General features: G+C 39.1%; 1 protein-coding gene across 1 annotated transcript in view; it reads left to right on the top strand.

The window, feature by feature from the left end:
• The window catches only part of CYSTM1 (cysteine rich transmembrane module containing 1), a 102,284-nt gene that overhangs the window by 28,373 nt on the left and 48,709 nt on the right, over positions 1-25,202 (top strand). Inside the window, exon 2 of the mRNA XM_027856559.1 lies at positions 22,351-22,571. Within this exon, the coding sequence (XP_027712360.1) occupies positions 22,370-22,571 (202 nt within the window). The 5' untranslated portion in view covers positions 22,351-22,369. The remainder of the gene's footprint in view (positions 1-22,350; positions 22,572-25,202) is intronic.

Here is a 25,202-nt window from a genome sequence, read left to right on the forward strand (position 1 = left end):
GGGGGGGGGGGGGGGGGGGGGTGATAGTTGTTTTTTTATTTTTTAATTTTTAACAAATGTAATATTTTATTTTCCCCCAATTACATGTAATATACGGGCCGCACGCTGACCCTCTGCCAGTCGTGCGCCAGTACCCACTTCCGTTAAAAGAAGTGCACTGCCAGAGTCTTACCCATGCCTAGGTCCTCGGTCCTCAGCCGGATCACCACACAGAGACAAGCCATCGGAAGGCACCAACACCAGAGTTTTATTCAGAGGCCAACACAGCAAACCATCATAGCAAGCCCAAGCAGCAAGGCCAGAGCAACAGAGCAGGAGCCAGGGGAGAGCGCATGTGTGTTCTGACCACGCTTGTTCCTAAGTACCTACTTAGCCCCTCCTCCCCAGCCCGCTACTAGCCAATGATTGTAGGGTCAGATACCGGAAGGGGCTGTCTGAGTTTAGCACACCAAGGGGGAGGGAGTGACGTAGGAGGCCAGGATTGGATACAGGAAGGAGGCATCTGGGATTGACGCATAGACAAGAGTACGTGACCTAGGAAGTCAGACTCAGGAGGGGACTGGGTCAGTGCTGCACAAGGTCAGGAAGGTCACAAGAGGCATCTGGGGATGACGTTGCATATAGGGAGGGGACTAAGCAGAGGGAACTCAGTCCTCTGCCATCCCACTCCCACGTGGCACCACCCCTTGCCTCAGGAGTTCAGGCTCGGCTACTTCCTTGCACCCAGCTTATGTCACAGAGCACTGCCCAATTGCCTCATGGCTTCTCCGAATCCAGCCCATCCCAGTACACACGACTCTGCCTACCACAGTCCCTGCCTCGACTTCCAAAATACCCAGATCTTACCTTACCCATGCCACAGCACCCAACTGGCAGCTGCCAACATCAGACAGTCCCTCACAATGTAAAAACAATTTTAATATTCTTTTTTTCTTCAAATTTTGAGTTCCAAATTCTTTCCCTCTCTTAACTCCCCCCTCATTGAGAAGGCAAGCAATTTGACATAGGTTTTACATGTGTAGTCATGCAAAATACATTTCCATGTAAGTCATGTTGTAAAAGAAAATACAGACAAAAAAGCTACCCCAAAATGAAAAAAGTAAAGAAAAATTATCTTCGATCTGTGTTCAGACCCTGTCAATTCTTTTTCTTCTTAAAAGATTTTTTTTCAACATTCATCTTCATAAGATATTGAGTTCCAAATATTTTCTCCCTCCTTCCCTCCCTTCCTCCCTCCCCAAGACAATGAGCAATCTGATATAGGCTATACATGTACAATCATTTTAAACACATTTCCACATTAGGCATGTTGTGAAAGAAGAATCAGAACAAAAGGGAAAAACCACGAGAAAGAAAACAACAACAACAAAAAAACTGCAACACAAAGAGAAAATAGTATGCTTCATTCTGTATGCATGATTCTTTCTCTGGATGTGGATAGCATTTTCCATAACGAGCCTTTAGGTATTATCTTAGATCATTGTATTGCTTATTTGTTTGTTTTTGTTTTGTTTTGTTTTTGGTGAGGCAATTGGGGTTAAGTGACTTGCCCAGGGTCGCGCAGCTAGTAAGTGTCAAGGTCTAAGACCAGATTTGAACTCAGGTCCTCCTGACTCCAGGGCCAATGCTCTATCTACTATGCCACTTAGCTGCCCCAGATCACTGTATTGCTGACTAAGTCTATCAAAAGTGGTCATCGAACTGGGTTGCTGTTACTGTGTACAATGTTCTCCTGGTTCTGCTCACTTCACTAAGCATCAGTTCATGTAAGTCCATTTTTTTCTGAAATCTGCCTGCTCATCATTTCTTATAGCATAATAGTGTTCTATTTCGTTCATATACCACAACTTGTTCAGCTATTCCGCAATTGATAGGCATCCCCTCAATTTCTAATTCTTTGCCACCACAAAAAGAACTGCTATAAATATTTTTGCACATGTGTGTGAGGGATTGTCTGATGTTGGCTACGTGCCACGTGGGGGTTGTGGCAAGATGGGGCAGGGACAAGATATTAGGAAGTAACCGGAGCTCACGCTCCCGAGGCAGGGGGCTCTGCCATGTGGAGCTGTGGTGAACTGGGATAGGAACTGGATACGGGGAAGTAACCGGAGCATGTGCTCCTGAGGCAGGGGGCTGTGCCACGTGGGAGTGGGACGGCAGAGAACGAGTTCCCTTTGTCTAGTCCTCTCCCTAGGTGCAGCGTTAACCCCAGACGTCTCCTTCCTGTATCCGGTCCTAGCCTCCTGTGTCACGTCCTCTCCCTTGGTGCAGCACTAAACCCAGACATCCCCTTCCGGTATCTGATCCTACAATCAATGACTAGTAGGCGGGCTGAGGAGGAGGGGCTAAGAAGGTACTTAAGGAACAGTAGGGTCGGAGCTCGCTCTCTCTTGCTCCTGCTCTCTTGCTCTGGCTTTCCTGCTTGGCCTTGCTGTGATGGCCTCTGCATGAAGCTCGAGTGTTTGCTCCTCCTGATCTCTGTGTTTATCCGGGTGGGCACCAAAGACTGGTAAGTAGTATGACCCTGGCAGCCTGCTCCTTATAGGAGGAGAGTGCACGGCGCGACCGGCACACATGTGGGTCCTTTTCCCATTTGTATGATCTTTTTGGGTACAGACCTAGTAGTGATATTGCTGGATCAAAGGATATACACAGTTTTGTAGCCCTTTGGGCATAGTTCCAAATTGCTGTACAGAATGGGTAGATCATTTCACAGCTCCACCAACAATGTGTTAGTGTTCCAGTTTTCCCACATCTTCTCCAACATTTGTCATTTTTCTTTTTTTGTCATTTTAGTCAATCTGATATCCACCAGTTCTTTTTCTGGACATGGATTATAAGTCCTTCAAAACTGTCTTGGATTATTGTATTACTGAGAATAGCTAAGTTATTCATAGTAGATCATCATACAATATTGCTGGTACTGTGTACAGTGTTCTGGTTTTGCTCATTTCACTTACACTTTGCATGTAAGTCTTTCCAGGATTTTCTGAGAGCATCCTGCTTGTCGTTTCTCATAGCACATAAGTATTCCATCACAATTATTTACAACAGCTTGTTCAGCTATTCCCCAGTTGATGGACATTCCCTCAATTTCCACTTTTTTTGCCATCACTAAAAAAGTTGCTGTAAGTATTTTTATACACATTTTTGTTTATCTCTTTGGGACACAGACCTAGTATTGGTATCGATTGCTTGGTCAAAGGGTATGTATGGTTTTATAGCCCTTTGGGCATAGTTCCAAATTGCTCTCCAGAATGGCTGAATCAGTATACAACTCCACCAACAGTGCATTAGTGTTCCAGTTTTCCCACATCCCCTCTAACATTTGCTATTTTCCTTTTCTGCATATTAGCCAATATGACAGGTGTGTGGTGGTAGCTCAGAATTGTTTTAATTTGTATTTCTCTAATCAGTAGTAATTTAGAGCATTTTTTCATGTGACTGTAGATAACTTTGTTTACTTTGTCTGAACACTGCCTGTTCATATCCTTTGACCATTTATCAATTGAGGAATGGCTCTTATTTCTATAAATTGGACTCAGTTTTCTACATATTTGAGACATGAGGTCTTTATCAGGAAAACGTAAAAAATATTTTTCACAGTAATGGTTATCAACTATGTATTTCCTTCCATCCTGTTTTTCCCGTCTATCCTACTCTCTCTCCTTTCACCCTATCCATTCTCAAAGGTGTTTTGCTTCTGACATTTCTGACTAAGTAAGATTTCAATGGGATTATCATCTCCTGCTTTCTGGACTCTATAGTTCTTGTTCTAATAATGGTAGCTTAAGAGCACATTAGCTTTTTTTGGTCTGCTCCATCATACTGTTGACTTAGATTGAGCTTTCTGTTCACTGAAACCCTTAGAACTTTTTTCAGACGAACTATTTAGCCATCTCTTCTTTATCTCAGGCCTTCACAACCTGGATTTCAGGTGGCCCGTAAAAAATGTAGAGGAAAACATCCTTTGTAGAGGAAATCCTTTGGCATGCTGCAAGCAGCCTGTGGGCAAGTTGTACAGGCCTGCTTTATCTTGTATTTGATGTATTCATGTTTTGATATGTCAGGAACCTGCCATGTCCCATCCTAAATCTCCAAGCTAACCATTCCCAGTTCCTTTAAACATTTCTCATATGGCATGTTCTCCAGCCCTCTTAACATTGAAGTTGCCACTTCTCGGCATGCTTCAGTTTGTTTGTGACTCTTCTAAAATGTGGTACATTTTTGCACAGTTTTGACCTGACTGGGCCAGAATATGAAAGAACTCTTAACCTGCCTCATTCTGTTCTCTGTGTCTGTCTTAATGCAGCTTGGGATAGTGTTCACTGTGATGTAATATGTTAGCTCATTCCACGCTAAGCTTCAGGACATCTGCAGATTTTACCTGCATAATGCCTTCATTCATTCAAGTTGTTAATACGGATGCTGACCAGCACAAAAACAAGGGGCACTCCCCTTTTGTCATTCAGTCATGTCCGACTCTTTGTGACCCCACTTGGGGTTTACTTGGCAGAGATATTGGAGTGGTTTGCCGTTTCCTTCTCCAGCCCATTTTAACAGATGAGGAGACTGAGGCAGAAAGGTTAAGTGACTTAACCAGGTCACAACAGCTTTATCTTATAAGTATCTGAGGTCACATTTGAACTCCGGTCTTCCTGATTCCAGACCTGGCGTTCTATCTACTGCGCCACCTAGCTGCTTGCCCCTCCACTAGAGAGACCTTTTGTTTGGGTTTAGTCATTTCAACTAGTTCTGAGTTTACCTAACTATATGATCCTCAAGCTCACAAGCCCCATCATGTTCGCAAGGATATCAAGACTTTGTCATATCCTTTACTGAAATCTAGACATTACATTATATGCCTTCTGCTTTCCTCTGGTCTATCAGTCTAGTAACCCTTTAAAAAAAAAATGAAATCGAATTAGTATGGTGTGGTCTTATATGGACCTGTTTTTGGTTCATTTCTTCATTTTTCTAAATACTCATGAACCATTCCTTTAATAATGAGTTTCATATATTTGCCAGGAAGTCCAGCTCCTTGGCCTTTCATTTACAAATGAGGGAAGAAACTACTCAACTTCTGTTTTGCTTTTTTCTTGGTCAAGGAGACAGATTTTCAAACTGGGAGCTATATCAATTCCAGGTTTGCAATTTGTTTCCTTGTCTCTTCTTCTCTCCAGGTTTTCTGGAGTAGACAGCATTGCTTCTGTTTCTCCTTCCACTGATCCTTATCACATGTGCTTTTTCCATCTGGGTCCTATAATCACTTTTTCACATACAGTGCTTCTCACCTTCATTACCCCTGTTTATCTGTTTTCTTCCTTTTGAATCTCATATTCCAGCCATGAGCATCAACCATACTTGCTACATGTCGATGGGATGTAGACATCTGAGGCCATAGGTTTTATTACTGGTTCCCATCTTGGATATTATCTCCTGATCCCTTTTTTTTCTGCTGTTCCTTTTCATATGTCTTACTGCTTTCTCTCATATATGGCTTGACAGATATTTGTGGACAATTTTCACTTTCCTTTTCAGTTTAATATCTTCTGGGTCACATTCATAAGATTGGAGGCTGTACTTCTAATCTGTATCTGTTTCTGTATCTGTACTTTTAATCATCCTTCGTTAAGTGTAATGCATCACTGCAAGAGTTTTTTACTGTTCCATTTAAGGTCATGGTCCAGAAAACAAAACTCCAGTTTTCCGATTTCCTAGCCATCTCTTTACACCTTAATCCTCTCTCTTCTGGAGCTGCTGCCTTTCATCAGCATTAGTGATCCATACCCTGCCATTCTAAAGTTGTTGGTTTGTTGCCCAGTCTCTAAGAATACATCCTAGGTCATTGCTGATGGCATCATTTATTGCCATATCAATCATCAGGCTGACAAGTTTTTGGAGGTGTTCCTCATATCTTAGATACAAATTCAAGGCAAGCAAATAGGCCCTCTCTCTGTTCTGTCTCCTTGACAGAGAGCTGCTTCTGTAGTTCTCAGCAGGAGTCACCAGCACTCATTCATTCCTCTCTCCTTGCACTAGATGTTACTGGACAGCCTCTCTTCTGGTGGCACCTCTGGGGCTGCATTGTCATTCCCAGGAGACCAGGAAATTGCTTCCTTCTCAAGCTGTCCAACCCCCACCTCTGCACTACAAGCCTCCTGCAAATTGTTACCCAGCCCTGTGTGCTCAGGGGACCTTCTCTTCCTTCTCCCTCACATGTTTCCACCCTAAATTTCCTGATCCAGGGAAAGATTCCTCTCTGCTTCACAATCTTTTCTTTTCTTGAGATTCTTTTTCCCTTCTCTCAAGAAGCTTCACTCTCCTTTGTAACAAGAGGAGTAGAAAGGTGCTTCCCCTACTTTTTTAGGAAGGCCAAGCTGGACTTTGGGTACACACATCTATTACTTGGCGGTAGAAGAAACATTTGTACATTCTCTGCGGGTCTCTGCAGCACTTCCTTTGCCCTCTGTCTTTGATAGCAGCAAGATTCTCTTTTCAGTAGCTTTCCTGGCAAACAACATTTGCAACCAAGATCGAGTGAGAAAAATATGTGACACTCGGACACTCTGCAGACTGCAAAGTGGTATATCAGTATTACTTCTTAGTATTTTGCCGTGCCTGTTTGTGGGCCTCGCAAATCAGCGGCTGGAAGCTGCTGAGGGAAGCTTTATTTTTTTTATAGTTAGGTGGCTAGTTTGCTTACATTCTTGAGAGAGACACGGACACATATAAGTATACAAAGAATAAATACAAGGAAATTAAGTTGGCAAACATGCCAAAAGAGGAAAATGAACAGGTATACTATTGCACTGTTGGTGAAGCTACGAATTGGTCCGTTCTAGAAGACAGAAAGCTACCCGACTTTGCATACCCTTTGACCTAGTTATGCTGCAACTAGGCTTATACCCTAAAGAAAGAAGAAAAGGATGTATGGGTAGAAAAATATTTATAGCAACTCTTTTTTTGTGGAAACTAAAATTGGGAACTAAGAGATTATCCTGTTAAGAGAAGGCTAAACAAATTGTGATATATGACTACAATGGGATATTGTTGTGCCATTAAAAATGATGAAATGGACAATGAAGGTATTCAGTGAATACCTTTGTGAATTGATACAGAGTGATGCATATTCATCTCTTGACAGAGAGATGTACACAGTGCCCATATTACTGATTGTCACTTTTAGACTTGACTTCCTTTTGGAACATTGACCAACCAGGAGAATAATCTACCAGAAAGTGTGCTCATTTCTTGCTTTGTTTTCCTGGGATTGCTAAAGTTTCTATTTATTTATTTTTTTCAATAACTTTTGTTGATGCTTTTTTGTTTTTATATCTCAGGCATTTCTAGGTTCCTTTCCCTTGTGAGAAATCAATATTTCTGTCTCGTATTAATAACTAATAATTGTATTAGGACCAAGGTTTTTCTCCTTTTCTGCTTCCTCATCCAGAAATCAACTGGTATGGTAAATCTTTCTTGGAGATTTCCCCAGGCCAAAATCCAATCAGACAGTAAAAGAAATTCTAAGTTTAGGCTAATGGATGTATTCCTGCCCATTGTATTTGCTCAGACAGGTCTGGGAAAGTTTTGATTCTCCCTATTACATACAGATGATATGGAAATTGATGTCTCTTTGACCCGATTTGAGTGACCTAAGCCACAGACCCCAACGTAGCCCACTTCAGAGGTGATTAGGCATCCCTCAGGAATGCCTTCTCTTTGAAGGGCATATAAACTGTGACCCCACTGCCAGGGTTCTTTAGTCTAAGAGAGATGGCCAAATGAACATCCCTTTTTTAAAAACTGGCTGGCTTTATTAATAAAATGATTAAATTACCCAGAAACTGTCTCTCAAATTTCTTTTTAAACGTCATACCCAGGGCTCACACTAAAAAAGTTGAGCAAAGTAACTATGCACTAACCTTATCTGACAGTGTATTTCAGCCTTCCTAAAAATGTCTTTTGTTGGATTACTTAGCATATCTCTGACAAATATCCCCGACAAATATCCCCTCTTTGCTTGGTCAGACTCTTTTGTTTTTGTTTTGTTTTGGTTTTTTGTTTTTTTTGTTTTGTTTTGTTCTGTTTTGTTTTTTGAGGCAGTTGAGGTTAAGTGACTTGCCCAGGTCACAAAGCTGTAAGTGTCAAGTGTCTGGTCTGAGACAGGAGTTAAACTCAAGTCCTCCTGAATCCAGCTTTGGATATTGATCTCTTACCTAATAAATGAGCCATTTCAGTGGCTCAGTCATTTCTCATTTTCCTGTGCTACTTGTTTGATTCCTTAATGAACAATTCAAAGATTTTATAAGCTAAGTCTTAGCTAATTTAATCCCATAGTACCATATTAAAGTTGTTACACGATTTAGCATCAATCCTTATTTTAAATGTGCTGCTCTTTGTATATGAAGCTTACTAGGTAGACAGGAGGAAATTACTCACTTTGAAGAATTGAGAATTCACTTATAGTATCATGTGTACTAGAAGTATAATCGCAACATGGTACAGTCTCATAAAGGAATTATTGCATTTCTAGAAAGTGCTTGGTAGGCAAGGTAAGCATAATGCCATCCTTGATATATTTTAAGATTAGAGGGCCCTAGTCCTAAATTTTTAACACTTTCAGAACACCCCACAGTGTATGTATGTGTCTATATGCAGAGAGAAAGAGAGAATGAGAATGAATTCCTTTAGGCCTAGTAAGCACCTAGTGAATTTATCTGGTGTTTGTAAAACTGCTAATTCTAACTAAGGTGTGGATTTCATGCATCATTCTTTCACTAGAGTTTTTGAATTTTAAAAGAATCCTTCCAGAGAGCAATATTGAACAGGAAATAAATCACCACTGTGATGGAATTTGAGGCCTAATCTAAGGAGAAACTTCACAAAAGGCCTCAATTACTGCCTAGTATAAGATCAACCCCATATGCCCTGTGAACTTGTTGCTATTATACATTGGGAGGGGAATAGAAGTCTTATTTTTTTTCCTTTTATTGAATTAATTTGATACCCAGTTGCTGTGTTTTTGGTAATTTGCTTATAGCAATGGCCTTACCCCCCTGTCTCTGGATGTGTATCAGACAAAAATTGATACTTCAGTACTCCACAGTATTTTGTAGCTAGTAGGTGCCCAGTGGTGATTGATTAATGCTAAAGTGCTGAATATCATAAATGAAGATTGTGCTACTGACTTATTAATAACTGTATAAGAATACCTTTAAGTTTGTTTTTCTAGGAACTGGGGGACCACAAATCATGATCCCATCTGCCCCCCAGGCAAGGTATTGTTTGTCACTGGGAGGATTGAGGGAAAGATGATTAAGGCTCCCTCAATACAAAGTCATCCCTATGACTATAAAAATAACTCAAAGAAATATCTTTGTTATACAAGTGCAGCACATTTAAAATGAAATTTGATGCTATCTTGATTAATAACCTTAGCAGAGCATTATGAGAATAAATGAGGTAGTGCTTAACCTGTGTAGTTTTTAGCTATGTACAATATTAAAATATTTTTACTTTTTAATAATGAAATTTAGTGAAATTGAAATTTTTCATTTTGAATACTATTTTGACATTGAAAAAGTTAAGTTTTTCTTGAATGTGAAAGGGAAATCCTTAGGGATCCACAGAATCTTCCTTTGAGATTGGTGTGAGTTTCGTTGATCAGTGACATCATTCTTGTTGCTGTTTATTTTCTCTTGTGTCTCTTTTTGTTCTTGGTTGCTTGTAATTATCCTGTCATTTTCTTTACTGAATTCCTTAAAATGCCCAGCAATCTTGGACATTCATCATGGACTTGACTAATTGATTTTTGAATTCTCTTGCTGTCCCAGTGTATGCAGACAAAGATGATTTTTTTTATGAGAATAAATACACTAAAAGACAGATTCGAGGTACCTTATAGCTCTAAAGCTATGGTACTATAAATCTAAACATAGAATTGTGATTTTGAGCCCTAATGCAGTGCGAATGCACACATACACTCGCACACATACACTCTCACACACACACACACACACACACACACACACGGAGTGATGGCTCCTTTTTAAAACTTGAGCCCTATAGGTAGGTGCTATCGACTTATCTAGTATTTCTTGAGTACCTGTTTTGTGCTAGCACTGTGGTGGGCCCCACACAACTTTAGGAAGATGTGTTTTCATCCTTGCTAATTAACTCTTGAAGTGAGAAAAACTAAGACAAGAACCATCAACCTCTGTGACCCTGGTGCCTTTAAGGCACTTGTTAGGGAGCCTTTTCTATTCTTTACTGTCTTTTCTTTCTTTATGTATCTGTGTGAGGCATCCCAGGGGCCTCAGAAGTTACTGTCACAGAGCAGAGGAATAATGTGTAAAGGGGAAAAAGGCGAGGGGGCCATGTTGCCTTGTTCCCACTGAAGAGAATGTTGTTTCTATAATTCCCAATGACACTCAAGACAGAGTCATGTATTCTAGGTTACTGCAAGAGAAGGCTGGCAGCTAGGGGATGAATCTTTGGGGCCAAGGGGACCTATGATTTAGGAAATTTTGGTGGGTGTTTTTTCTTAATTGTGACTGACTTCATTTCCAGAAGAACCATTGAATGTTTACTTGTATAAGTAAGAGAGCAGTACTCCACTGATTTTTTAATACTTTTTTTCGGGGGGGGGTGCTGAGACAGTCACGGTTAAGTGACTTGTCCAGGGTCACACAGCTAGTTAGTGTCAAATGGCTGAGGTTGGATTTGAACTCAGGTCCTCCTGACTCTAGGGCCGGTGCTCTATCCATGGCACCATCTAGCTGCCCCTTTGAATACTTTTTAATAGGTACTGTTACAGAATTGATAGTCTTTCTGAAGTCTGAGCAGCCCAATTGTGAGGTCACTGGTAGTAATCATAATTGGCTGTTCAAGCAGAAATGGTTTCTGCTGTTCTCATTGCCACAACTTAATGAAGTTAACCCATGACTTCATGTGTGTCAGAATACTACCAAATAGTAGTGATATTCATGTGCTGTCATAATTACATTGACTTGCTACTGAACAGTTTGACCCCAATTTCCACTTATTTATTCTGTAAAAAGATATAAATTTAACTGAACCTAAATTTAGGAACAAAGAATGGACATTATCAATTCAGTATAAATTTAAAATTTGAAGTCCGTTATTATTGGTTATTATGTAATTTAGAATAAGAGTTTGTTTATGACATTCACCAAATTGTGCTTCTAGTGGTACCTGCTCTGGAGTGACTTGTTCCTGATGAATTATTTTTATTGGAGGTAGTGTGGAGACCTAATCAGTGGAGGCAGTACTGGGTTTAGAATCTGAAGGACTTGGGTTCAAATCCTGCCTCTACTACTTAATACTACCTCTGTGGCCTTGCATAAGTCACTCACCATTTCGTGGGTCTTGGTTTTTTCATCAGTAAAATGAGATGATGACCTGACATCTTTTCCAGTTCTAAATCTATGATTCTGTGGACTATGATCCTATTACTGTCTTACCCTATTACCATCTGTAGCTTACTAGGTTCCATGGAAAGGTTCTTGTTTCATTTTGGTGCCTACCCTCTTATTCAAATTATCCTAGCTTAGTGAAACCACTTGTTTTTTCTTTAATTTTACCCAGTAGTAACACAGGGCAGACCCTAAATATATTTGACAAGGTAGGCAATGTGGTATAATAGGAAGAACATCAGCTCTGAAGTCAAAGAACCTGGTTTCAAATCCTGTTTTTGACACTATCCTTGTGAATATGGGCAAGTCACTTAATTTCCTTGGCCCTCTGTTCCTCATCTATGAGTCAAGAGGATTGGATCTGAAAGAACAGAGATTCTCTTCAGATTGAGGTCTTTGATTCTATAAACTTTGGTGGAATTCTTTTACCTGGTATAGGCAGTATGGTATAGTGGATTGACTAAGTTGGAATCCAAAGAACTTGGATTTAGATCCCAGTATACCATGTGGTGGTTTCAGATAAATCATTTAATTTTTTCCAGTCAGCAAACATTTATTAAACATCTACGGTGTGCCACGTACCATGTCAGATGCTATGAAGAGAAAAACAAAACAGTCCTTGCCATCAGGGAGTTGACAATTTATTGGGGAAAATGTTATTACACATACAAGTAAATAGAAAAAACATACAAAGTTATTGGGGGTGGGGAAAAACTAGCATCTGTCAGAGATCAGGAAAGGCCTCTTGTGGATTGAAAGAAGCCAATCTTACAAAAGTCAGAGATGTGGAGGGAGTGCATTCCAGGCATGGAGGATAGCCTTTGTAAGGCAAAGAGGTAGAGTTATCATACATGAGAAAGAGCAAAGTAAGCTAGTTTGGCTCAACCCAAGAGGGGTGTGAAGGGGAATAATATGTAAGAACCCACAAATGTGGCTGTAGCCAAATTGTCAAGGGCTATAAATGTCAAAGCAGTTAACATTTTATCCTTGAGTGAATATGGCCATTGAAGCTTCTTGAGCAGGGGAATGACATGGTCAGACCTGTATTTGGGAAATATCACTTTGGCAGCTACATAGAGAATGTATTGGAAAAGGGAGAGACCAGTGCCTGGGAGGCTAATTAGAAGGCTATTTCAATATTACATATGAGCAATGATGAGGTCTTAAGCTAGGGTTGTGATCCTGTGAGTAGAGTGAAGGAGATGAATTCATGAGATATTGTGGAGGCAGACTTGACAATTGTTTAGATTTGGGAGCTAAGGGCAAGTGAAGGATGGTGGTGCTTTCTATAAAATTTAAATGATGTATGCACCCTCTATAAAAATAGTTGAGAAGGTTGAGAAGTGGGATGGGTTACAGAAAAAAAAAGATAGGAGATTTGTTTGGATATGTTGAGTTTGAGACTCCTGTAGGACATCCAGAGGAAAATATCCAGTAATCAGTTAGGAAACATTTATTAAACACTAATTGTGGTGAGTGCTGGAGATACAATGAGAAAAGAAAAAAAAATCTGTCCCTGCCCTCAAGGAGTCTCTAGTCTAGTGGAGGAGACAGTGTATAAATAACTGTACATATAAGATATGTACAATATAAATAGAAGGTAATCTCAGAGGGAAACCACAGGTGGGGTGAGAAGAGAGCAGGAAAGGCCTTCTGCAGAAGGTAGGATTTTAGCTGAGTCTTGAAGGAATACTGGGAAACCAAGAGGCAGAGGTGAGGAAGGAGAACATTGCAAGTGTGAAGTATGGCCAGGGAAAAGACAGGAAAGGGATGGGAGGTATGGAGTATCATGTTTGAGGAACAATGGATAAACCAGTGTAGCTAGATTATAGAATATATGAAGGATATAATGTAGTATAAGGAGACTGGAAAGGTAGAAGAGGCTAGGTTGTGAAGGACTTTAAATACTAAATAGAGCAATTTCTATTTGATCCTGAAAGTAATAGGAAATTACTGGAATTTGTTGAGTCAGGGAGGCCACATGGTTAAACTTAGACTTCAGGAACATCACTGTAGTAGCTTAGTGAATGATGGGTTGGGGGGGGGGGACATGGAGACCAACCTTAGAAGGCAATTGCAGTATATCAGGCATAAGGTAATAAGGGACTGTCTCGGGGAAGGGGGTCACTGGAGACAATGTGATGTATACCAGAGATATCATGGAGATAGAAACAAGACTTGATAACAGACTGACTATATAGAATTAGCACAAGGAGTAGAAGATTACACTAAGGTGGTGAGCCTTGGTGATTGAGAAGATGGTGGTACCCTCAACAATAAAAGGGATGTTTCAAAAGGAGAGATGGAGGGAAAAGAGAACGAATTCAGTTTTAGTCATGATGTATTTGAAATGCCTTTGGGACATCCAGTTCTAGATGTTCAAAAGGTAGTTGGTTATTCCAAGCCAGAGCTCAGGAGAGAGGTTAGTATTGGAGAAATAGATATGAGAGTAATCTGCATGTGTATTATAATTGAATCCATGGACTTAGAAGTTCTGAGATAAAATAAAGGGAGAAGAGAAGAGGGTCCAGTACAGAGCTTTAGAGGACATCCATGGGAAGTAGGTGTGACCTGAATGAAGAGCTAGCAAAGGAAACTGAAGAGTGGTTAGACAGAAACAGGAAAGAGAAGTGTCTCAAAAATTTAGGTGAGTATCCAGGAGAAGAGGGTGATCAGCAGTGTCAAATGTAGCCAAGAGGTCAAAAAGGATGAAGAGTGAAGAGAAATCATTTAGAGAGTAGTTTTGGTTGATTGAGGTCAGAAACCAGATCAGAGTGTGGAAGCATGTGAACAAAGGGAGAGACAGCTAGTATAGAAGGAATAACATAACAATCAGTTGGGTAAAGAAATCTATCTTACCCTATAAGGAAGTAGGAGGGGAAGGGGAAAAGAAAGGAGGGGGGCCTGATAGAAGAGAGGGCAGAGTGAGGGAGGTGGTGGTCAGAAGCAAAACACTGGGGAGGAGGGACAGGGTGAAAGGAGAGAGAGACAGGTATAAATAGAGGAAAAATAGGATGGAGGGAAATACACGGGAATCATAACTGTGAATGTGAATGGGATGAACTCTCCCATAAAATGGAAGTGGATAGCTGAGTGTATTAAAAACCAGAATCCTACAATATTGTTGTTTGCACAAAACATATTTGAAGCAGAGCTACACAGAGTAAAGATAAAAGGGTGGAGGAGAATATATTATGTTTCAGCTGAAGTAAAAACAGAGGTAGCAATCCTCATCTCAGACAAAGCAAAAGCAAAAATAGGTCTAATTAAAAGAGACAAGGAAGGAAACTACATCTTGCTAAAAAGTACCATAGACAATGAAATAATAACAATACTAAACATATATGCACCAGGTGGTATAGCATCCACATTCTTAGAGAAGTTAAGTGAGAAATAGATAGTAAAAACATTCTAGTGGGGGACCTCAACCTCCCCCTCTCAGAACTAGATAAATCTAACCACAAAATAAATGAGAAAGAATTTAAGGAGGTGAATAGAATTTTAGAAAAGTTAGATATGGTAGACCTCTGGAGAAAATTGAATGGGGATAGAATTCTCCTTAAAATGAAGCTTCTGGGAAGAACCAGCCAATCAGAGGAAGAGGCCGCAGGGTCAGTGCGTACTTTCCGAGTGAGAATGCTACTAGGGGTAGAGTGAACTTCCAGAGTGAAGAGGCATGGTAGAGAAAATGTGCCCAGTCAGGAGTGGAACCTGGAGAGGAGAGAGTATTTAGGAACAGGGGTAATCAGCAGTCTCAAATACAGGTGAGAGGTAGGATGAGGACTGAGAAAAGACCCATCAGCTTTAGAGAGAGTAGTTTTGTTTAGTGATGAAGTTGGGAGACAGATGCTGTAGGGTGGGGAGTAAAGAGGAGAGGAAATGGAGGCAGTGGCTGTAGACAGCTTTTTCTAAGAGTTTGGCTAAGGAAAGAGAGAGAGATGATAATAGTTTAAGGATATTGTAAGGTAAAGTGAAGGTATTGCAAGAATGGAGGAGACCTGGGTCTGTAGGCAATAAGGGTCAATAAATACAGAGAGATTGAAGGGGAAGGGGCAGGGCATTGATTGTGGGGGTTCTCTGCTACATAGAAAGTGGGAGGAAGTGGGATCAGGGGTGCAAGTAAAAGGGTTGGCTTTAGTTTAAAAAAAGGCAAGCCATCTCTTCATCAGAGACAGGGTTTTTGTAAAGAAAGCATGCTTTTTAAACCTTATTATGTATGTGTATATGTATATATATGAATTATTATTGTATCTATCCAGATTGCTAGTCTGACCTGCAAATTTAGAGGAGGGGAAGGCAGAGTTTACTTGGCATGTATATGTGTACCATTTCTTGAATTATCCTTTAAACTCATGCTTCAGTTTGCAAGTTAAATGTTGCCCCAAGCAAAAAGAATGTAGAGAGAGACTGGAACCTAACCAAACATAGGGAAGAGTCCAGTAGTTAAGGGAAAAAGAAAATACAGGTGGAGAGGATGTGGGAAAATTGGAACACTAAATGCATTGTTGGTGGAGTTGTGAACTGATGCAACCATTTTGGAGAGCAGTTTGGAACTAGGCTATACAGTTGTGCTATACAGACCCAGAGATACCACTTCTGGGTCTGTATCCCAAAAAGGTCATAAAAATGGGAAAAGGACCGACATGTACAAAAATATTTATAGCAACTCTTTTTGTGATAGCAAAGAATTGGAAATTGAGGGAATGCCCATCAATAGGGGAATGGCTGAACAAGTTGTGGCATATGAATGTAATAGAATACTATTATGCTATAAGAAATGATGAGCAGGCAGATTTCAGGAAAACCTGGAAACATTTGTATGGACTGTTGCTGAGTGAAGTGTGCAGAACCAGGAGAACATTGTACAGAGTAACAGCCATACTGTGCGATGACTGACTTTGATAGACTTAGCTCTTCTCAGCAATGCAAGGATCTAAGACAACTTCAGAAGACTCATGCTTGAAAATGCTATCCACATCTAGAGAAAGAACTATGGAGCTGTGTGACCTTGGGCAAATCACTTAACCCCAATTGCCTAAAAAAAAAAAAAAAAAAAAAGAGAGAGAGAGAGAGAGAAAGAACTATGGAGTCTGAATGCAGATGGAAGCATACTGTTTGCTCTCCTTTTCCTTTGTTGTTTTGTTGCTTCATTCTCGTGGTTCCTCCCATTAATTATAATTGTTCTTTACATCATGACTAATGGGAAAATATGGTTACTATAAATGTGTAAGTAGAGCCTATATCAGATTGCATGCCATCTTGGGGGTAGGGGAGAAAATTTAAAACTGAAAATCTTATGGAAGTGAATGTTGCAAACTAAAAATAAATAAATAAATTATTTTTTAAAAAAATAGACATGAGAATAAAAATAAAAATCTCTTTATATATGTTCACATGAAAAAAAGAGATGTAGAGAGATATATCTCAAAAGAAGAGATACGAGAATACACTTCCACCCTACTCTTTTGTAGAGGTAGGGAGTCCAAAAGTTTTGTACGTTGCAGATTTTTTTTTGTACATTGCATACATGATTCAATACATTGACCAGTTTTGCTGAATAAATAAAAAAGGAAAATAGAGGCACAGAAAGTTAGTGGGGGTGTTTGGTGTGGTGGTTTAGTGAAAGAGAAAATCTATAGGAAGATGGTCTCTTAATTGCCAAATTGGAGAAAGAAGAAAATGGAATAAGTCATGAGACTGAGGTTTACAGGATGATAAATTCTCTTCATTCTATTCTTTTTCATTGTTGAAAAATTTTGTCGGAATAGTGTGGGCCTGGCCTTTGCTGGAGTGAGGAATATGGTTATTACAGGATGTTATTGATTTTATTGGAGTCAAATTGGGGCTTTAAAGTAATTAGGTGATCACCATAGGGCTTTTTTGTTTGTTTGTTTTTTGGTTTTATGCACAGAACGCAATGGTTACAGAGTGTTTTAATTTTTTTATTTGAAATAATAGTATGGCCAGTCAAGCATTATTATGCCAGGCACCATGCTAGGTACCAGGGCTATAAAGATGATGATGATGATGATGATAACATAACAACAACAGCTATTTACATAGTCCTTTAACATTCACAAAGTGCTTTACAAATATTATCTCATTTATTCCTCACAACAAGCCAGAGAGAGCTATGCTATTTTTATTCGCAATTTACAGATTGAAGAACTGAGGCAGGCAGGAGTTAAGTGGACTTGTCCAGGGTCACAGCTAGTAAATGTCTGAGGCCAGATTTGAACTCAGGTCTTCTGCCTTCAGTTCAGTGCTATCTATCCACTGTACAACATAGCACAATTCCTTCCTTCAAGTAGGTTACATTTTATCTTGAGAAACTATATGTACATATGTAAGTATATGCAGAAAATATATATATATACATATATATAAATAAAATACAAATTAAAGGTAATTTTGGGAGGGGGTGGCACTAATAGCTAGGGGATATTGGAACAGGCTTCATGTCGATGGTGGTGCTTATGCTGAGTCTTGAAGGAAACAAGGACTTCAAAGAGATGCAGTACATTTTGAGCACGGGAGACCAGGCTAAGCAAGCACAGAGACAGGATGGAGTGTCATGTGTGAGCAAAGCAAGACTGCTTTGCCTGCATTGTAGAGTGTAGAAGGGGAGCAATGTATAATGATGCTGGAGAAGTAAGTTGGTGCTTTAAATGCCAAACAAAGGAGTTTACAGACGATCCTGGTGGCAGTAAGGAGTCACTGGAGTTTTTTGTGTAGGAGAGTGACGTGGTTAGAATTGTGCTTAAGGAAAATTAGTGTGACAGCTGAGAAGAATCGGAGCAGGGAGAGACTTGAGTGAGGCAGGGAGACCAATTAGCAAGGCTAGAAGTTTTTTTTTTCAGGGTCTAAACTAAAGTGATAAGTATATGAGTGTGGTGAGAAGAGGTCAGAAGCAAAAAAATGTGGTGGAGGTAGAAATAATGAGATTTGGTCAGAAAATAATCTATCTGACCTTGCTTCAGTAATAACTTAGCTTTGAGGGCGTGTGCATAGCCTTTTGAATGAAAGAGAAGATGCTTGAAAGTGAGCAACATTCTCTTCCTTGGTGGTGAAAATTTGGTTCTCTTAGGGTCATAGTATGAGTCTGAGTCAGGGAAGGGAAAGGAGATTAAGATTTAGAGACCTTAGAGGTTCAAAAGCCCTCATTTTACAAATGAAGAAACTGAGATCTGGAGAGATAAATGACTTACCCAAGGTCATAGGTAATAAGTGGCAGAGAACAGATTGGAAATCAGATCCTCAAGCTAAATCTGGCATTATTTCAACTGCATCAAAGTATCTACCATCTTAAACTATCTAAAAATGAGAATGTTCTGTCTCCCATCTAAATGCCTGTGTACCTGCCAACCTTAATTCCCTTCTCACTTTACCTTTTGGAATCCCTGGTTTCTATTAAGACACAGTTCAAGTACCTTCTGCCTTTCACTTGAACTATCTTGAATTCATTTTGTATTTATATTTTTATATGTTTCTATGTGGTCTGGCTATTTCCCTCATTAGAATATAAGTTCCAGACAGCTGAACATACAAACAGGTTGCTGTAGAAATACATGAAATTCCACAGAGAAACAGGCCAGGGACAGTTAGGGGGATTAAGAGAGGGTAAATTTGGAGAGAGAATAGTAATAATCAAAACAGACTTAATTTCAGAGATTGGATCTTAAAGGATGATCAAGGAGGAGAATGGAAGAACCAGTGTCTGGATCTGAAGAGAGGAGGGCAGAGGAGTTGGGTCAAACCACATCAATTATGGATGACTAGTATTAATCCTATCCCTTGTCCTTCACTACCACCTTCTTTTTAAAGAAAGTGTTGGGGACAAAGGGGAAAACATACAAAAGGATATGATAGAGGATATGACAACAGTCATAACAGTGAATAAGAATAGAATGAACTCAAATATAAAGCAGAAGAGAGTAGCAGATTTCAGCAGTATGTTGTTTATAAGAAACACTCTTGAAATAAAAAAATTCCCACAGATTTAAAATGGGGAATTGGAGCAGAATTTATTATGCTTTCAGGTGAATTCAAAAAAGGAGAAGTGGCAATTCATCTTAGACAAGGCAACAGTAAAAATACATGTGGTTAAGTGAGACAGATAAGGAAACTACATTATGCTTAAAGGCATCATAGACAATGAATTAATATCAATAATTTATGCTCCTAACAGTAGGGAGAAATAGAAAAACTGTAATAATTGGGAGTTCTAATGTGCTGTTCTCAGATATAGAGAAATTTAAGACAAAGATACAAGACAAGAAGGAAGTCTAAGTTACTGGATAGAATTTTAGAACAATTAGATTACGATAGATCTCTGTCAAATAGTGAATAAGAACTTAAATATACATATTTCTATACATACATTAACTGTGCATGACACCATTCGAAAAATTACCAGCACACAAAAACCTCATGAACAAATGCAGAAAAAGAAGACATCCTTTATGCCATTCCACAATAAAAATTATAATAAAGGGCATATAAAGAAAGAATTCAAAATGGAGACTAATATAATCTTAAAAAATAAATGGGGGAAAACAAATTCTAGAAATAACATACAATTTCATTAAAGAAAATGAAGAGAACACATATGAAAATTTTTGGGGTGTAGCCAAAGTGTTCTTAAGGGAAAATTTATACCTCCAAAAGCGTTCAGCAATAAAAGAGAAAGAACAGATTAATGAATTTGGCATATGATTTTTAAAACCATGGAAAAGGAGAAAATTTTAAACACTGGGCTCCCCCCCGCCCCAGGAAAACACAAAATTAGACATTCTGGAAATAAAGGAAAAGAGAAACAAAATTGAAAACAGCAACTGAATTGAGAAATAAAATTAAGATCACATCACGTTAACAAAAACAAAATAAGACTTAACTAATTTGACCAGAAAAAGAAGAAAATTAAATTGTCAGAATGAAAAAGGAGAATTCCCAACAGGCAAAGAAGAAATAAAATAAGTTATTATAAACTATTTTGCCCAAATATATGCCAAATAAAGCTAATAATTTAAATGACATGGATGAGTATTTATAAACATATAAAATATCTAGATTAACAGAAAAAGAAACAGACAACTGAAGTCATACACTCGCAGAAAAAGAAATTGAACAAGTTATGTGAACTCCCAGAGGAAAACACCTTAGAATGGAAGCTCCTTGAGGGCAGGCATTGTTTCACTTTTGTCTACGTGTCCCCAGCACTTAGCAGAGTAGTAGGAGGTGCGTAGTCACAGTTTGATTGATTGCAGCGGCAATGAGTGCCTATCTTCTCCCTGGAAAGACCCCAGTTATCACTTCTTGGGGATTTTATAAGGGAAATCTTCAGTGATAGGACCCTTCCATCTCTTGAGATGCAGCAAGAGGCAAAGCTCGAATTTGAACTCCAGGCCATTGACTGCCAGATCCAGTGCTCTTGCTCCTAGACTCTGCTACTTGTCACAGAAAATCAGAGGCCTACGTTCTAGAATCTAGACCTTGCCTAGTTCCACTTGCTAGCCATGTGGTTTTGTGTAGGTCATCAGTTACTTAACTTTCCTGAACATCGGCTGCCTAACTTAGAAATTAGGGGGCGTAGAGAAAGAAGTTTAACTAGATCTTTAAGATCTAACCTCTGTTGCATTCCTGCGATCTTCTGAAGGTTTTAGTTATCACGAGAGTTCTCTCCTTGTTTGCTCCTCCCCAGCACACAGCATAGAAAGGGAAAATGTCTTTCCCACTAAAGCTGTTTGGTGATAGAAACTGCAGAAGAGCTTGGACTCTCAAACTTGTTTTCAAAGTAGGCTAATCAGTCCCTTTGGCACTCATGTCCCTGGTAAAAGCACAAAGAATTCTGAAATGAAAGAACAGCTCCCTCAGAAGAGAAAGGCTGGAAACATTTTAATCCCACCCTTAAGAAATGTCTAAGTCTAGAGGAATATTCATTAGTTTGAGCTTTATTTTCATTTAGGTATGAAAATTACCCTGATTTTCTTGGCTAATCAAGGCATTTTCTGGTTATTCTTGTGTTCCCTGACTCACTCACAGCATATTTGAGTGCATGATGTGTCTGCCCTTGGTACCGTGCTAGGGATTTGGGGAATAAGTGACTGTAAGAAGAGTCTGCAAAGAACAGCATACAATCTTGTACATTTACATAGACATACAAAAAGTGAATTACAATAAAGACAGCAATAGGGAATTTGACAAAATACATGAGCTAAGTGCCAAATGAACTGTCCACACAATAAGTGGTATGGGTTCAGAAAATGAGAAAGATCACTGGGGGTTAGAGTGGATGGGGAAATAAGGTCTGTGCTAATGAAAGCTAAAAAACATAGAGCAAGCCGTAGATAAGAACCCTAGAATAATACCCAGAGTATCCCTGCAGAGATCTTTTCCCAAGCAGCAAAAAAAACCAGTTCATTGTGACAAGAGGTGGTTAAAAATAGTGCAGTGACCATGGGCCTACAGAACACAGCAGAACCACCAAAAAGCGGAGATGAGTCTTTCAGCTTTCTTGGTCTTTCAGCCTTGTGGTTGGGATTACCTGGCTCTACCCAATTCCTCATCAAACCTGGTTGACTCAGAAAATTTCAGAATGATGTTGACAAAGTTTAGTTTCTAGAGACCTGCTTGCAATTTGAACTGGTTAGATACAAATTAGACATTCTTACCTTGTGATTAATTCTGTTTAGTCATGCTGTTAATGTTATTTAAGCTATCTCATCACAAACATAGAATTTTCAGAGGATTTCTTTTTAAACAAGGTAACTTCATATGATGCATTCTGCTTAGCATGGTGCCTGGCATATGGTAGGCACTTAATGTTTATTGATTATTAATGATCACATAATTTGGAGGTTTTTTGAATGATTTGAATAGAAGTGAAATTAATTATATTTTGTTTGTCTTTTAGGAAAGGTTTTCATTCCCACATGAATTACGGAAATCCTCCACCCTACTCGGACCCAGGCCCAACTGCCCCATATCCACCATATGTACAGCAACCAGGTGGTGCATATCCTCCTGCTGGGCCTCCAGGGCCGTATCCACCCCCTAATGCAGGGTATCCATACCAAGGCTATCCACAGTATGGCTGGCAGGGCGGACCCCCTCCAGAAGCTCCCAAAACCACAGGTACTGTAAACATTACGTACAGTCCTTTGTCATAGTGGGAAATATTTGCATATTTTTCTTGCCAAAAAAAGGCGGTCCATCTGGCCTTTGTAATAGGGTTCATTCTTAGCTTTAGTGATTGTTTTTCTGAACTTCTGGGGGATTTTTCATCTCTGGCAAGGGGGTAGGTATCTTCTTGATATTCTGAGGCTCTGTCCTTTGTGGTGTTCTCCTTTGGGATGGAAATCTTGTTTGGCATGTTTTCTAAGAGTCACTCGTGGGGGAAGAAACTTGAAGGTCTGAGGCTGCTGGTATTTATTCTTGCAATAGCAGAAAGTCTTGTTTTTCAGGATCAGATTGTTGGAGCCAATTTATCTTTAAATTCCAACTCATCCTCATATTAGCCTTTTCTTTTCAAAAGCAGCTACCAGATATTTTAAACTAGGTTTAAACTAGTTTTCTAAGCTATACTTAGATTTTTACCTACATTTTCAATAAGCCAATCAGAGTTGAAGACCCCACATTCTAGGCCCTTAATTTTCTGTGTATTTGCTGCTTTGTGGTTCAACTGGCCTTAAAAAAAATGACTATAATAAAGAATCCGATTCTTTATGAAACACCTGTCTTTTCTTTGTGCCAAGTACATGATAGCATCATAGACTCTGAGCTGGAAAGCATCTTTGTCTTATCTGTCTCAGACTTGCAGTCAGAATTTGCTGCTTTTATATATCTTCTGATGTCCAGTTCCCTTTGCAGACACCCAGTTTGGTTTCTCATAGTGACTAGATTCATATTGATTTAGAAGCGCAGGCTGTCTCTGACAAAAGTCAGATCAATAAACATTTTTAAAGTGTCTATATGCCAACCACTTTGCCCGTATCTTAACTCTTTGCTGGCCTTAGTAACAGAACTGAAGATTTATTCCTATTCTGGAAGTTATTTTAAACCCTGACATTCCAAGATTTAGGGATTCATCCAAGGTGGGTATTCCATACTGAAACTCCAGGTCCATAATCATAGGAAAATACTACAAATAAGAAAGATAGTAACTTTTAAATCTTATAAATCAGGAACTCTCTAGATAAAATACAACCATTAAATATATTTTGAAGAAAAATCTTGACAAGTACTAAGTTCTGTTTTCTTGGCTTTCTCTTGTAACAGTTTATATTACGAGTACACAGAATAGTGCAGGAAATGTGTCACCAAGTGCTGTCTGAGGAATAACAAACACAGAATTCAGGTCTTTGGCACTGAAGGGAGAATTTCTAAAATAAGTCTCATAAGCTGACAAGTCGTCTGTTTAACACAAGGCTGTCCTAGCATTTGGGGCACTCGTTTAGACAAACTCACTCCAATAGCACATGGCGCCTTCTCAACATGACTACTCACCCATTCATCAGATCCTTTGTTTCTCATGCTCCTGATGGTTATGTTAATTTCCAATCTAGTAATGCTTTAATTTTATATGCAAGATTGACTGAGTTCTTTCGCTGATGCTTTGCAGATTTGTAGGTATTCTGTATTCAAGATATCTAGCATTTTTCTTAGCCATTAATTTTGAAGTTTAGTGATTTTGTAGTTGAGTGCAGCTTGCTTCATTTTTTGAAATTGTTTTATTTATACCTTTTGTTTTTATATTGGTCATTTTTCACACCCACCCCCCAACCCCCAAATTGAACACAATTGACAAAGAAAAAAATTAAGCAATAGAAAAACCTTGCTTGACAAAGTGCACGATCCACTGTTCTAGTGGTCTCCTGCTTGTCTACTGTTAAAAAAAAAATAGGTGTGTTATGTCATCATTTCAGCCTATGTTTTTAGAAGATGTTTATAGATTTGGCTCTCTTATTATTGGCCACATTATTTGTATTTTGGGCAAAAACTTCTACACTCCTCAGGTTTATTTGATAAAAGTTTTATGGGTACCTTTAGTTTTTAGGTCAATCTTTTCTGGATATGCCCTTCCTACCTACCCTAGTATTAAGCCCTTCTCTGGTGACCAAGAAAAGCAGTTTAGCACAACGAGCAGTTATAGTGATTACTTCTAACAGTGTATGTAACTTTTTGTACCTGTGGTTCCCCTGCCTCTTTGCCAAGAAGAGAGTGGATGTTCCTTACTACTTCCTTTTAGTGTTTCTTTGCATTATTATTACTATACTTTTCATTTTTTACTGCACAATAATATTCCTTAACATTCATACACCACTGTTTGAAAGAAATATTTTTCCTTTTCATGCTTTCTGGAAATATATAGTGAAGTCTTTTTTCTACATTTCCTGAAGGAGATTGATCTGAACTTAATATGAAAATGAAATGTAAAATCCTCCCAAGATTTTGGTGGTTTTTTAAAAATAGATTTTTAAAAATATCTTTTCAAGCTTTTGTTATTGGTAAAAGTAGTATTAGGTAGTGAGTGAGATAGGAGCGAGTAGAAGGCTTCCTTGGAAGGCAAGTGTGTGCCAAGTTTGATTTGGGGCTTGCTAAACTTTAATAGAATTGGGCTTCTTAAACTTTCATCTCCTTGCATTGTGATACCATTTTCTATTAGGTTTAGAATCATTGCCCCATCATAGGGAGCTTGTTGGCTTAGGAGTATTTTAATCAGAGGTGTGGGGTTATGATATTATGATTTAGCAAAATGCTAGCCAG

This window comes from Vombatus ursinus, unplaced genomic scaffold (assembly GCF_900497805.2).
Source record: "Vombatus ursinus unplaced genomic scaffold, bare-nosed wombat genome assembly UNPS02011572.1, whole genome shotgun sequence".
Lineage (NCBI taxonomy): Eukaryota > Metazoa > Chordata > Mammalia > Diprotodontia > Vombatidae > Vombatus > Vombatus ursinus.